The following is a 13,577-nucleotide window of genomic DNA, read 5'->3' as shown; positions in this document are numbered from 1 at the left end:
GTAACAGGCCCTTCTGATCCAATGGGCCTGTGCTGCCCAATTACACCCATGTGACCAATTATCCTACTAATTTGCACACTTTGGTTTGTGGGAGGAAACCCATACAGTTATTGGGGTGGAACATACAAACTTCTCACAGATGTTGGCAGGAATTGAACCTGGGTTGCTGGCACTATGATTATGTTACATAAACAACCAGGCTATCATGATGCCCCAAAGGAATTCCTCTAGAAACAAACAAATGTCCGATATACAACCTGTCATGTCTGTGCAGTTTGTGACTACAATGCAACCAAGAGCATTGTATGGGCATTGTCCATTATTTCAAAGTTCAAAGGTCCAAAGTCTGTACACATCACAATACACTACTGAGAATCATTTTCTTGCAGCAGAACAAAGAAATACAATAGAATCAATGAAAAAACACAGACTGACAACCACTGTGCAAAAGAAAACAAAAGTTGAAAATACAAAAAAAAAGAGGTAATAAATAAATAATAGAGAGAACATGAGTTGTTGAGTCCTTGACAGTGGTTGTGGAATCAGTTCAGTGGTGGGGTAGGTGAAGTTATCCACGCTGGTTCAGGAGTTCAGCAGCTGAACGGCAACAACTGTTCCAAAACTGGGTGGGGAGGGACCCGAGCTCCTGCAGCTCCCTCCCGATGGTAGCAGCAAGATGAGAGCATGATGGGGTTGGTGGGGTGGGGGTCCCTGATGATGGGTACTGCCCTCCTGTGGCAGCATTCCCAGCAGACATTTATTTGAGCACCTTTGGGCATTCCCAGTTCCTGAAGATGTCAATACTTTGAGTGAAATATTGAAAGGTGAAAACCAGCTGGGTGATGCTGGTCACTGTGTAGGGAATAAGACAGCAGTAGAGCATAAAACAATGTTGTGCCAATCATGTAACCTAGTCCAGAAGTGCCTAGGATTTCCTTACTGCATAGCCCTCTATTTTTCTAAGCTCCATGTACCTATCTAAGAGTCTCTTAAAAGACCCCATCGTATCCTTCTTTACCACCTTCGCTGGTAATGTATTCCACCCACCCAACCACCATTCTCTGTAAAAAACATAGCTGTGACAACGCCCTTGTACCTACTTACAAGCACCTTAAAACCATGCATCCACGTCCTTCCTGTAATGGGGTGACCAGAACTGAACACAGTACTCTGAGTGGGGTCTGTCTAAGGGTTTATATAGTTGTAACATTACCTCATGGCTCTTGGACTCAATCCCATGGTTGATGAATGCCAACAGACCGTACTTCTTCTTAGCAACACTGTCAACCTGTGCAGCAGTTTTGAGTGTCATATGGAGACAAGATCTCACTGATCCTCCACATTGCCAAGAGTCTTACCATTAATTCTGTCTCGTCAGCCCAGTTCTACATCCTATCAATGTCCCACTCTAACCTCTGACAAACCTCATCACCCACAACTTTTGTATCATCCACAAACTAACTAACCCATCCTTCTACTTCCTCATCCAGGTCATTTTTAAAAATTGCAAAGAGCAGGGGTTCCAGAACAGATCCCTGCAGAACACCACTGGTCACTGTCCTCCATGAAGAATATAAACCACCCACAACCACCCTTTGCCTTCTGATCCATGAAACAAGGTCTCCTTGGATCCCATACCATAAAGCTCCCATAAAGCTGCGAGTGGTGAAGCACCCGATAAACAGTTGCCATTTCTGCTGTCTCTCCCATTTCAGCCACTGAATCTTGTAACTCCGCCAGAGTTGTCATAGGTCTCTTGGTGGCCTCCCTCACTAGTCCTCTACTTGCACAGGGGGGTCACTCAGATTTTGAGGACGGCCTGCTCCAGGCAGATTTACGGCTGTGCCATATTCTTTCCACTTCTTGATGATTGACTTAACTGCAAGGGATATTCAGTGACTTGGAAGCTTCCTTGTATCTATCTCCTGACTTGTGCTTTTCAATAACCTTTTGCAGAGTTTCTTGGAGTGTTCTTTTATCTCCATGATGTACATTTTGCCATGATACTGACTCACCAGCAGTTGGACCTTCCAGATACAGGTGTATTTTTACTACAATCCAATGAAACACCTTGACTGCACACAGGTCTGCAAAAACAGATCTCCATTTATCTAATCATGTGACTTCTAAGACCAATTGGCTGCACAAGTGATGATTTATTGTCATATTAAAGGGGGTGGGGGAGGAGGTGAATACTTGTACAATCAATTATCTGATGTTTCATTTCTCTACCCATATTGTCCACGTTAGCACAGCAGAGAGCATGGTGCTATTACAGATCAGGGTATCGGAGTTCAGAGTTCAATTCCAGTGTCCCCGTAAGAACGTTTGTACCTTCATCCCTTGTACACGTGGGTTTTCTCCAGCTCTCCAGTTTCCTCCCACAGCTCAAAGACGTCCCAGGTCACTAGGGTAATTGGTCACTGTAAACTGTTCCATGATCAGGCTAGGGTTAATCAGTAGGTAGTTGGGCATTGTGGCTCATTGGGTCAGAAAGGCCTATTCTGCACTGTATCTCTAAATAAATAAATAAATAGACAACTGATCTTTAAAGCACTGCATTCTTTTTTAGTCTTCCCTGCTACCCACAACACCACCAATCTGTGCATGATCTGTAAACTTACCAACACAGGCATCTACATTTTCAACCAGGTCATTGATATAGATCACATACAGCTGAGGTCTCAGTGTGGATTGCTGTTGAACATCACTAGTCACTGGCCTCCAGCTAGAATGAGTCCTATCAACCAGTACCTCAGACTTCTATGGCAGGCCAGTTCTAAATCCAGATGGACAATTCACCAACAATCCCAGGACTCTTAATCTTCTGGACACCTCCCATGAGGGATCTTGTCTAACATCCATGTAGACAACATTCACAGCTCTAACTTCATCAATCACCTTCATTACCTCCTCAAAACAGTTATAAAACACAACTTGCTCTGCACAAAACCACACAGGATCTCCCTAATTACACAGTGGTTTTCCAAATACTCATTATGTCTATCCTTAGAATTCTCTCCAGTATCTTTCCAAACACTGACATGAGACTCAGCAGTCTATAGTTCCCAGGGTTATCCCTCTTTCCCTTATTGAATACTGGAACAGCACGAGGTACTTGCAAGTCCTCTAGGACCTTCTCTGTGGCTATAGAGGACACAGAGATGTTGGTCAAGGCCCCAGCAATCTCATCTCTTGCCTTTCTCAATAACCTGGGGTTTATTGCGTCAGGACCTGGGTACTTATCCACCTCAATGCTCTTAAAACAATCCAACACTATTTCTTTCTTGATCTCAAAGTTCCCTGTCAAATTAGCACACTCTACACTGATCCCCCAACCCTCCATGCCCTTTCCTTGGTAAATACTGATGCAACACACTTATCCTCACTCACATGCCAAGCACGTGCCCCCCCCCCCCCATTTTATTCCTCAGGTGGCCTTATCTGCTCCCTACTTGCTATCCTGCTCTTGATGTATGTACAGAATGCTTTGGGATTGTCTTTAATCCAACTTGCCAAGGACTTCGCATTGCCCTTCCTGGCTTTCCTAATTCATCTTCTTCAGTTATTTTCTGGCTTCTTAATCTTCAACGCTCTGGTTGATTTTAGCATCCTAAACCTGACATACCTCTTCTATTTCTTCTTGATTAATTTCACAACCTCAACATTCAATGTCCTTGTCCTTTCTTCTTACTGTAACATACCTCTCCTGTCCTGTCCCCTATTTTGTGTAGTTAGTTATTAAACACTTTCTACACGTCAAGTGTGATCTTACCAAAAACCAGCTATTCCCAATTAACTTTCCTGAGTTCCTGCCTAATGCTCTATCAATTTGCCCTGCTCCAATTTAATACTCTCCTACAAGGTCCATGTTTATCCTTATTTACAGCTATCTTAAAACTTAAAGAGTTATGGTCACTGTTCCCCAACTGTTTCCATTCTCAGTCACCTGGCCAGGCTCTTTACCCAACACCAGGTCTGATATGGCCCCTCCTTTTGTTGGCCTATAAAGGTTGATTTAAGAAACCCTCCTAGATGCACCTAGCAAATTCTATCCCATCTAAAGTACTGGCACTAAGGAGGTCCCAGTCTTTATTAGGGAAGTTAGTCACCCATTAGAAAGACACTGTTGTTTTTGCACCTTTTCCTAATCTGTCTGTTTCTCAGTTTCCTGGTGGCCATTAGGGGGTTTGTGGTATAATGCCAGAGTTATTGCTTCTTTATTATTTTTGAACTCTACTCATATAGACTGAGTACCATTAAGATATTGTCCCTGATTAACAGCAAAACTCCTCTCCTCACCAATCCCAGTCCTTTTATCTGCTTCTCTGTCTTTTCTAAAATATTGGGAGGGGGAGGGGGCAGGCGAAGGTAAGGGGACAAGATGGATGTATTTAAAAGTAGCAACACACACAAAATGCTGATGGAACACAGCAGGCCAGGCAGCATCTATAAGGAGAAGCACTGTCGACGTTTCGGGCCGAGACCCTTCATCAGGACTAACTGAAAGGAAAGATAGTAAGAGATTTGAAAGTGGGGGGGGTGGAATGCGAAATGATAGGAGCAGACCGGAGGGGGGTGGGATGAAGCTGAGACCTGGAAAGTTGATTGGCAAAAGGGATACAGAGCTGGAAACGGGAAAAAATCATGGGACGGGAGGCCTAGGAAGAAAGAAAGGGGGAGTGGAGCACCAGAGGGAGATGGAGAACAGGCAGAGTGATGGGCAGAGAGAGAAAAAAAGGGGGGAAAAACTAAATATATCAGGGATGGGGTAAGAAGGGGAGGAGGGGCATTATTGGAAGTTAGAGAAGTCATTGTTCATGGAGGCTACCCAGCCGGTATATAAGGTGTTGTTCCTCCAACCTGAGTGTGGCTTCATCTTGATAGTAGAGGAGGCCATGGATAGACATATCAGAATGGGAATGGGACGTGGAATTAAAATGTGTGGCCACTGGGAGATCCTGCTTTCTCTGGCGGACAGAGCATAGGTGTTCAGTGAAACGGTCTCCCAGTCTGCATCGGGTCTCACCAATATATAAAAGACCACACCGGGAGCACCAGACGCAGTATACCACACCAGCCAACTCACAGGTGAAGTGTCGCCTCACCTGGAAGGAGTAGCTGGTGTATATCACGTCTGGTTATGTGACGACTGACAACGGGCTTGCAATCTCTGAAGAGTATTGATAATGGTTACAGTCTCCCAGTGTATAAAGACACTGCCCAGAAGGTGGCAATGGCAAACCGCTTCTATATAAAAGTTTGCCAAGAACAATCAGGGTCATGGAAAGATTATGTTTGTACATCATATGACATGGACATAATGAACAAATGAACCTTTCCTATCCTTCTTAAACACACCTATGCACCCTCTCCTACACACTGTTCCTAAGTGTGGGCCTCTTCTTAGCGTTAAAATTAAAACCCAGTTTCTGGACCTTACTCCGAATTTTCAGTGGAGGGGTGAGGTGGCACCTCTGGGGTGGTTGGGAACAACTTACACCAATTAATTTAGTTTGATGGCTCCTTTGATCGACCTCCCTGCTGAGGGAACTCGGCCCCTCCTGTACATACTGTCTGGACCTCTCATAATATTACAAACCTTTGGAAGATCTCCCCTCAGTAGCTGTGTCTGAAGACAAACTGTCTCAGTTTAATTGTCTGTTTCTGCCAAACCAGCGTTCATCAACCTCAGCAAAATTCTGACAAACTGTCTCCTGTGGTGCTTTCAGTCCTTCCTGAATTTTAGTGACCAGAACTGTACAGGAGATTCTAGCTTTGTCCTAATGAATTTTATAAAGTTTTAGTTTGACCTCCCTGTAAATCAAATCTTCTGCTTCTATTAAACAATATGAAACTGTTAGCTTTCCCAGTTACAGGAAAAAGATTGTGTGAGTGCATTCCCTCATTTTGGTTTCAACCAGCACCATTCCTCTGATCCTCTCTCCTTCCAAGGCCTGTCAGTCTCTAATATTTTTTCTTGCACCCTCATTGCCTTCCTAATCTCTTTTTTCATGTCACTCCAGCCCCTTCCTCCAGGTTTTCTGCTGCCTTGCAGTCTTGGTTCTGTAAAATACTTCCCCATTTTGCCTGTAAGTTTCACAATCTCCACAGGGCCCAGAACTAAAAGTTCCCCTTTTCTGCCTTCTGATTAAATCAGTGAAATCACAGTGCCACCGTGGGTCCAAATAATGAGCAAGTATTTCCCTTTCTGTTGATAGTCCTGATTTAATTAAATAAAGTTAAATTGCTCAGCTTCCAACCGGATTTGAATTCATTGCCACAGACGGCAGCGGAGGCTGTCATTGGGTCTATTTAAAACAGGTTGGCAGGTTCTTGATTAGTCAGAGTATCAAAGGGATGGGGGGAGGCAGGAGAATGAGGTTGATAGAGGAAATAAATCAGTCACGATGGAATGGCAAAGCAGACTCGATGGGACGATGGGATTCTGCACTCTGTCGCATGGTCTAGTGGCCGTAATGTGGGTCGGTAATGTGGGTCCCTGCAGGAGTTAGTGAGCTGATTTTATCCCAAAGCGCTGCCTGCTAATCTGTTGTCCAAATATTCACCCTTGGCCGGTCCGCCAGGTCTCACTGCTCAAATGAGCAGAGTGCTCTTGGGATTCAGTAAGCTTATTTGACAAATGTTGGTGTACGCTAGGAAAATACTCCGCTTTAGTGATGTCTCCCTATAGATGCTGCCTGGCCTGCTGTGTTCCACCAGCATTTTGTGTGTGTTGTTGTTTGAATTTCCAGCATCTGCAGATTTCCTCGTGTTTACTCTGCTTTAGTGATTTATTTGCCCTTAATTCGACGTGGAACCTGGTGAAATTATGACCAAGAGCAAACTTACCTGATCTGTGCTTTTATATCGGTCAAGCTGCTCCAAGTTGTAAACGCAGAGGGCATTGTGCTGGGGTTGTTTCTGTCGAGAGAAGACTACAGCCATGAAGGACTGGGAGAGAGGGGTCCGGATGTGGGCGGATGATAGAACCTGAAGATTTCCATTCCCGGTCAGTCGGCAGGATACATTGACCAGAGCGTCGGACCGAAACAGCTCGTCGTTCCCTAACAGAGGACCTTCCACGGAGAAAATCTGGGGGCCGCCGATGTTGGTATTGAGTGAGATGTAGAAACGGTTGCTCCAAAAGAAACCCTGGACAAATTGGTGCTCCGCGGAATTCGGAAACTTGACAACCGGTTCTTTAAAAGCGGAGTCATAATGAAGAAAGGTGTCCGATCCCTCCAGTAATCTCAGAAAGACCTGCGCTTCCTCTATCGCGTAGTAACTGCTATTGCCCACGCAGCTTTGGGGGACAAACCTGCTATTTTCGCCGGTGGCCGTGACGGCCGTCAGCATGTAAGACTTTCGATTGAATTCGACTGGGAAAGCGACGGTGGAGGCGCGGGGATCTTGCGCGGCCACTCGGCCCAAACTGTCCTCCTTGAAGTCGCTGATGTTGCTCAGTTGACGCACCTCACAGGCGCCCGTTCTTACCGTGCCACAGGTGAGCAGATGCTGGTTCTTCTCGTCCACCACCAGGATCCTGTTCACATTATCGGTGTTCTTCCAGGGAACGCAGCAACCACCTCTCTGCGTGCACGGCCCGTCCACCCGCGGCCCGGTGCTCACCCTCATCTCCAGCGCCAGGCTCCGGTTGAACTGGTACAGAGAGTTGTCGGTGGCCACATACACCCTGCCGCCGTCGCGGGCGCTCATTGCGATGTTATTGGTGCGAGAGTCAAACTGGTAGCTGGGCTCCGTAGATATAGCATGGAGACCGGTAAGGAGCAGGAGGCAGAGGTGAAACCCCTTTGGAGGATACATGGACGACGGATTTAACGCACAGCCGCGCAGAGGCAGACTAGTAGTGCACAAGACCTTCCATTGGACTGCGCTCCCAACTCGCTCGGTGGCACAACTTACAGAGAGAGACAGTGGTACTCGCTTCCTTTTCCGTTTGAATTTCCTGCCGCTACTTCAGTTTTACACACTGAAGCGCAGCCTGTCGGTGCGGCTGGGAGAAATGCTCTCCACTTCGCACTCGGTCCGGAACCTGGCTCCGCGTTGTTCCCCGAACCCGCTTAAACGAATCCACAGTCTCTGGCAGTCAGCTCCTGCCGACTGATGATATTTCCTCCTGACCGACTTCCTCGCATTTATGCGACTAGTTTGTGCCCCTCTCTGTGGGAAATAGACCCTTTCTATTTACACCACCGAGGCTTACCATCTCATACACTTCATTTGCGACGCCTTTCAGATTGGCTTTTAAATCTTAGCAGAATTCCGAACTTGCTCCCTGTAATGGTCTGGAATTATTTCATCTGAGTTCGGTAATTTATACATATAATGAAAAGAGTTCTTGTGCTTTTTCTATCCAATATTTCACAAACCTCCTCGTTACCTCGAACACGGACACCTCTTCCCCTTCTTCCTGCACTCCTCCCTCTCCTTTCCTTTCCTCCACCCTGTCCCTCATCTTTCTCAAGCGCCACCTCATCCTTCATCTCCCTCGCCTCTTTCTCACCCTCCAGTCCACCTCATCCCTCATCTCCCACATCCCTGTCACCCTCCACCTTATCCCTCATCTGCAACCTCTCCCTTACCCTCCACCCCATCTTTCATCTCTCACAACTTTCCCTCACCCTCCACCTCATTCCTCTCCGTCACCCTCTATCTCATTCCTTATCTCTCACATCCCTCCCTCACTGTCCATCCCATTCCTCATCGTCCACACCCTTCCCTCATCTTCCACCCCATATCCTGTCACTTCTCCCTCACCCTCCACTCATCCTACTACCTCTTCCCCTCTACCTGATTCCTAATCTCTCACACCCCTTCCTCACCCTCCATCCCATCTCCCCTGTCACTTCTCCCTCACCCTACAGCTCATTCTTTACACCTCTTCACTCTTCACTCCATCCCTCATCTCTCACACCTCTCCTTCACCCTCCACTGCATCCTTCATCCTATGCTGTACAAAGAATGCAGAAAATCTAGTTAAAAGTAAAGAAAGGCTTATGAAAGGCTCAAGAAACTAGGCTCTGGAGCTCTAAAAAAATTACAAGGGTGCCAGGAGCTCAAGAATGAAATTAGGAGAGCGAGAAGGGGCCATGAGAAGGCCTTGGTGAGCAGGATTAAGGAAACCCCAAGGCATTCTACAAGTATGTGAAGAGCAAGAGGATGAGCCATGTAAGAATAGGACAAATCAGGAGTGAGAGTGGAAATGTTCATGGAGCCAGAGGAGGTAGAGGAGGTACTTAAAGAACACTTTGCTACAATGTTCACCAGGAAAAAGGACCTTGGGAATTTTGGTGATGACTTGCAGCGGACTGAAATACTTGAGTGTATAGACATTAAGAAAGAGGATGTACTGGAGCTTTTGAAAGGTATTAAGTTAGATAAGTCACTGGGACCAGATGAGATAAACACCAGCTACCATGGGAAGTGAGGAAGGAGATTACTGAGCCTCTGGCGATGATCTTTGCATCATCAATAGGGTTGAGTGATAGGGAAGTTCCACAGCATTGGTAGGTTGCAAATGTTGTTCCCTTATTCTAGAAAAGGGAGTAGAGATAACCCAGGAAGTTATAGACGAGTGAGTCTTATTTCAATGATATTGGAGAAGATCCTGAGTGGTGGGATTTCTGAGCATTTGGAAAGACATAATCTGATTAGGGGATAGTCAGAATGGCTTTGTCAAGGGCAGGTCATGCCTTACATGACCATTGAATTCTTTGAGGATGTAACAAAATGTATTGATGAAGGTAGAGCAGTGGATGTAGTGTATATGGATTTCAGTAAGGCATTTGATAAGGTTCCCCATGTGAGGCTCATTCAGAAAGTAAGGAGGCATGGGATCCAAGGAGACTTTGCTATGTGGATCCAGAATTGGCTTGACCACAGAAGGCAATGGATCGTTGTGGATGTTTTGTATTCTGCATGGAGGATGGTGACAATGGTGTTCTGCAGGGATCTGTTCTGGGATGCCGCTCTTTGTTATTTTTATAAATAACCTGGATGAGGGTGGGTTGGTAGGTTTGCTGATGACACAGAAGTTGAGGTGTTGTTGGTAGTCTGGAGAGTTGTCAGTGTCAGTGTCGGTTCCCCTTTAAATTTAGTTAGGTTGCAATCTGGACCATTGACTCCTTGTTCCCGTCTAATTCCATTCCTTGAGCTTGGCAATCAGGTAATCTACCCTCGACCCGAACCAGCAGCTTATAAGCCCCTGGCTTTAGCCATTCGGGGTGAGAGTGTTAAGAAGCCTTCGCATGTCACTGCCACTATGACAAGCCAGAATGATCCAGCCCACATCGGAATACCAGCAATTTGCCTTCCTTCGCCAGAGTGGGTCTGGTCAAGGTCACCCTACTAGGGGTGAGCTGAAGGTGGAGTCCTGACTCAATGTTTATGCCCCTTCTCCGTGTCTACCCTTCGAAGAGTCCCGGCTCGGTGCCTAATCTGGAGGTGGAGTCCAGGTTCAAGATTCCTTGTCCTGTGTTTTGGTGTCCACATTTCTGGCTGCAGTGATCCATGGTATCCAAGTGTATGGCAGCAGTGAATCAAGGTCCCAGTCTCCAAGTCCAAGGGCCGTGGTGGTCCCAGTCCCCAGGGTCCACGTCCAAGGTCCGCGGCTGTCCATGTTCCCCCCGTCCGAGTACAAGGTCCACGGCTGTCCATGTTCCCCCCGTCCGAGTCCGAGGTCAGCGGCTGTCCATGTTCCCCCCGTCCAAGTCCAAGGTCCACAGCTGTCCACGTTCTCACTGTCCAAGTCCAAGGTCCACGGCTGTCCATGTTCCCCCCGTCCGAGTCCAAGGTCCACGGCTGTCCACGTTCCCACTGTCCGAGTCCAAGGTCCACGGCTGTCCATGTTCCCCCCGTCCGAGTCCGAGGTCAGCGGCTGTCCATGTTCCCCCCGTCCAAGTCCAAGGTCCACAGCTGTCCACGTTCTCACTGTCCAAGTCCAAGGTCCACGGCTGTCCATGTTCCCCCCGTCCGAGTCCAAGGTCCGCGGCTGTCCATGTTCTCACTGTCCAAGTCCAAGGTCCGCGGCTGTCCATGTTCCCCCCGTCCAAGTCCAAGGTCCACAGCTGTCCACGTTCCCACTGTCCGAGTCCAAGGTCCACGGCTGTCCATGTTCCCACAGTCCAAGTCCAAGGTCCGCGGCTGTCCATGTTCCCCCTGTCTGAGTCCAAGGTCCACGGCTGTACATGTTCCCACTGTCCAAGTCCAAGGTCCGCGGCTGTCCATGTTCCCCCCGTCCGAGTCCAAGGTCCGCGGCTGTCCATGTTCCCCCGTCCGAGTCCAAGGTCCGCGGCTGTCCATGTTCCCCCCGTCCGAGTCCAAGGTCCGCGGCTGTCCATGTTCCCCCCGTCCAAGTCCAAGGTCCGCGGCTGTCCATGTTCCCCCCGTCCGAGTCCAAGGTCCGCGGCTGTCCATGTTCCTACTGTCCAAGTCCAAGGTCCGCGGCTGTCCATGTTCCCCCCGTCCGAGTCCAAGGTCCACGGCTGTCCATGTTCCCCCCGTCCGAGTCCAAGGTCCGCGGCTGTCCATGTTCCCCCTGTCCAAGTCCAAGGTCCGCGGCTGTCCATGTTCCCACTGTCCAAGTCCAAGGTCCACGGCTGTCCACGTTCCCACTGTCCAAGTCCAAGGTCCACGGCTGTCCACATTCCCACTGTCCAAGTCCAAGGTCCGCGGCTGTCCATGTTCCCCCTGTCCAAGTCCAAGGGCTGCGGCTGTCCATGTTCCCACTGTCCAAGTCCAAGGTCCACAGCTGTCCATGTTCCCCCCGTCCGAGTCCAAGGTCCGCGGCTGTCCACATTCCCACTGTCCAAGTCCAAGGTCCACGGCTGTCCATGTTCCCCCCGTCCGAGTCCAAGGTCCGCGGCTGTCCATGTTCCCCCCGTCCAAGTCCGAGGTCCGCGGCTGTCCATGTTCTCACTGTCCAAGTCCAAAGTCCACAGCTGTCCATGTTCCCCCCGTCCAAGTCCAAGGTCAGCGGCTGTCCATGTTCCCCCCGTCCAAGTCCAAGGTCCGCGGCTGTCCATGTTCCCCCGTCCAAGTCCAAGGTCCACGGCTGTCCACGTTCCCACTGTCCAAGTCCAAGGTCTGCAGCTGTCCATGGACCCCCCGGCCAAGTCCAAGGTCCACAGCTGTCCACGTTCCCACTGTCCAAGTCCAAGGTCCGCGGCTGTCCATGTTCCCCCTGTCCAAGTCCAAGGTCCGCGGCTGTCCATGTTCTCACTGTCCAAGTCCAAGGTCCGCGGCTGTCCATGGACCCCCCGGCCAAGTCCAAGGTCCGCGGCTGTCCACGTTCCCACTGTCCAAGTCCAAGGTCCACGGCTGTCCATGTTCCCCCCGTCCAAGTCCAAGGTCCGCGGCTGTCCATGTTCCCCCCGTCCAAGTCCAAGGTCCACGGCTGTCCATGTTCCCCCCGTCCAAGTCCAAGGTCCGCGGCTGTCCATGTTCTCACTGTCCAAGTCCAAAGTCCACAGCTGTCCATGTTCCCCCGTCCAAGTCCAAGGTCAGCGGCTGTCCATGTTCCCCCCGTCCAAGTCCAAGGTCCGCGGCTGTCCATGTTCTCACTGTCCAAGTCCAAGGTCCGCGGCTGTCCATGTTCCCACTGTCCAAGTCCAAAGTCCACGGCTGTCCATGTTCCCCCTGTCCAAGTCCAAGGTCCACGGCTGTCCATGGACCCCCCGGCCAAGTCCAAGGTCCACGGCTGTCCACGTTCCCACTGTCCAAGTCCAAGGTCCGCGGCTGTCCATGTTCCCCCCGTCCGAGTCCAAGGTCCGCGGCTGTCCATGTTCCCCCCTGTCCAAGTCCAAGGTCCACGGCTGTCCATGTTCCCCCCGTCCGAGTCCAAGGTCCACGGCTGTCCATGTTCCCCCCGTCCAAGTCCATGGACCGCGGCTGTCCGTGTTCTCACTGTCCAAGTCCAAGGTCCGCGGCTGTCCACGTTCCCACTGTCCGAGTCCAAGGTCCGTGGCTGTCCATGTTCCCCCTGTCCAAGTCCAAGGTCCGCGGCTGTCCATGTTCCCACTGTCCAAGTCCAAGGTCCACGGCTGTCCATGCTCCCCCCGTCCAAGTCCAAGGTCCGTGGCTGTCCACGTTCCCACTGTCCAAGTCCAAGGGCCACGGCTGTCCATGTTCCCCCTGTCCGAGTCCAAGGTCCGCGGCTGTCCATGGTCCCCTCCCCCCTGTCCAAGTCCAAGGTCCGCGGCTGTCCATGGTCCCCTCCCCCCTGTCCAAGTCCAAGGTCCACGGCTGTCCATGTTCCCCCTGTCCGAGTCCAAGGTCCGCGGCTGTCCATGTTCCCACTGTCCAAGTCCAAGGTCCGCGGCTGTCCATGGTCCCCTCCCTCCTGTCCAAGTCCAAGGTCCACGGCTGTCCATGTTCCCACTGTCCAAGTCCAAGGTCCGCGGCTGTCCATGGTCCCCTCCCCCCTGTCCAAGTCCAAGGTCCGCGGCTGTCCATGGTCCCCTCCCCCCTGTCCAAGTCCAAGGTCCACGGCTGTCCATGCTCCCCCCGTCCAAGTCCAAGGTCCGCGGCTGTCCATGTTCCCACTGTCCAAGTCC

General features: G+C 50.0%; 1 protein-coding gene across 4 annotated transcripts in view; it reads right to left on the bottom strand.

Moving 5' to 3' along the window:
• Window positions 1-8,167, bottom strand: part of LOC132403917 (plexin-D1-like) — a 40,145-nt gene extending 31,978 nt beyond the window's left edge. For 3 of the 4 annotated variants that reach the window (XR_009515389.1, XR_009515390.1, XR_009515391.1), the window contains exon 1: window positions 6,853-8,167. Coding sequence is in view for 1 of the 4 variants with exons in the window: in XM_059987741.1 (XP_059843724.1) it covers window positions 6,853-7,827 (975 nt within the window). In the remaining 3 variants the exon portion in view is untranslated. The remainder of the gene's footprint in view (window positions 1-6,852) is intronic. The other variant, XM_059987741.1, reaches the window with a different exon arrangement.
• Window positions 8,168-13,577: the final 5,410 nt, after the last annotated feature.

This window comes from Hypanus sabinus, chromosome 13 (genome assembly GCF_030144855.1).
Source record: "Hypanus sabinus isolate sHypSab1 chromosome 13, sHypSab1.hap1, whole genome shotgun sequence".
NCBI classification, from domain to species: Eukaryota; Metazoa; Chordata; class Chondrichthyes; order Myliobatiformes; family Dasyatidae; genus Hypanus; species Hypanus sabinus.
The sequence above is the reverse complement of the archived record's forward strand: the minus strand, read 5'-3'. Positions and strand labels throughout refer to the sequence as shown.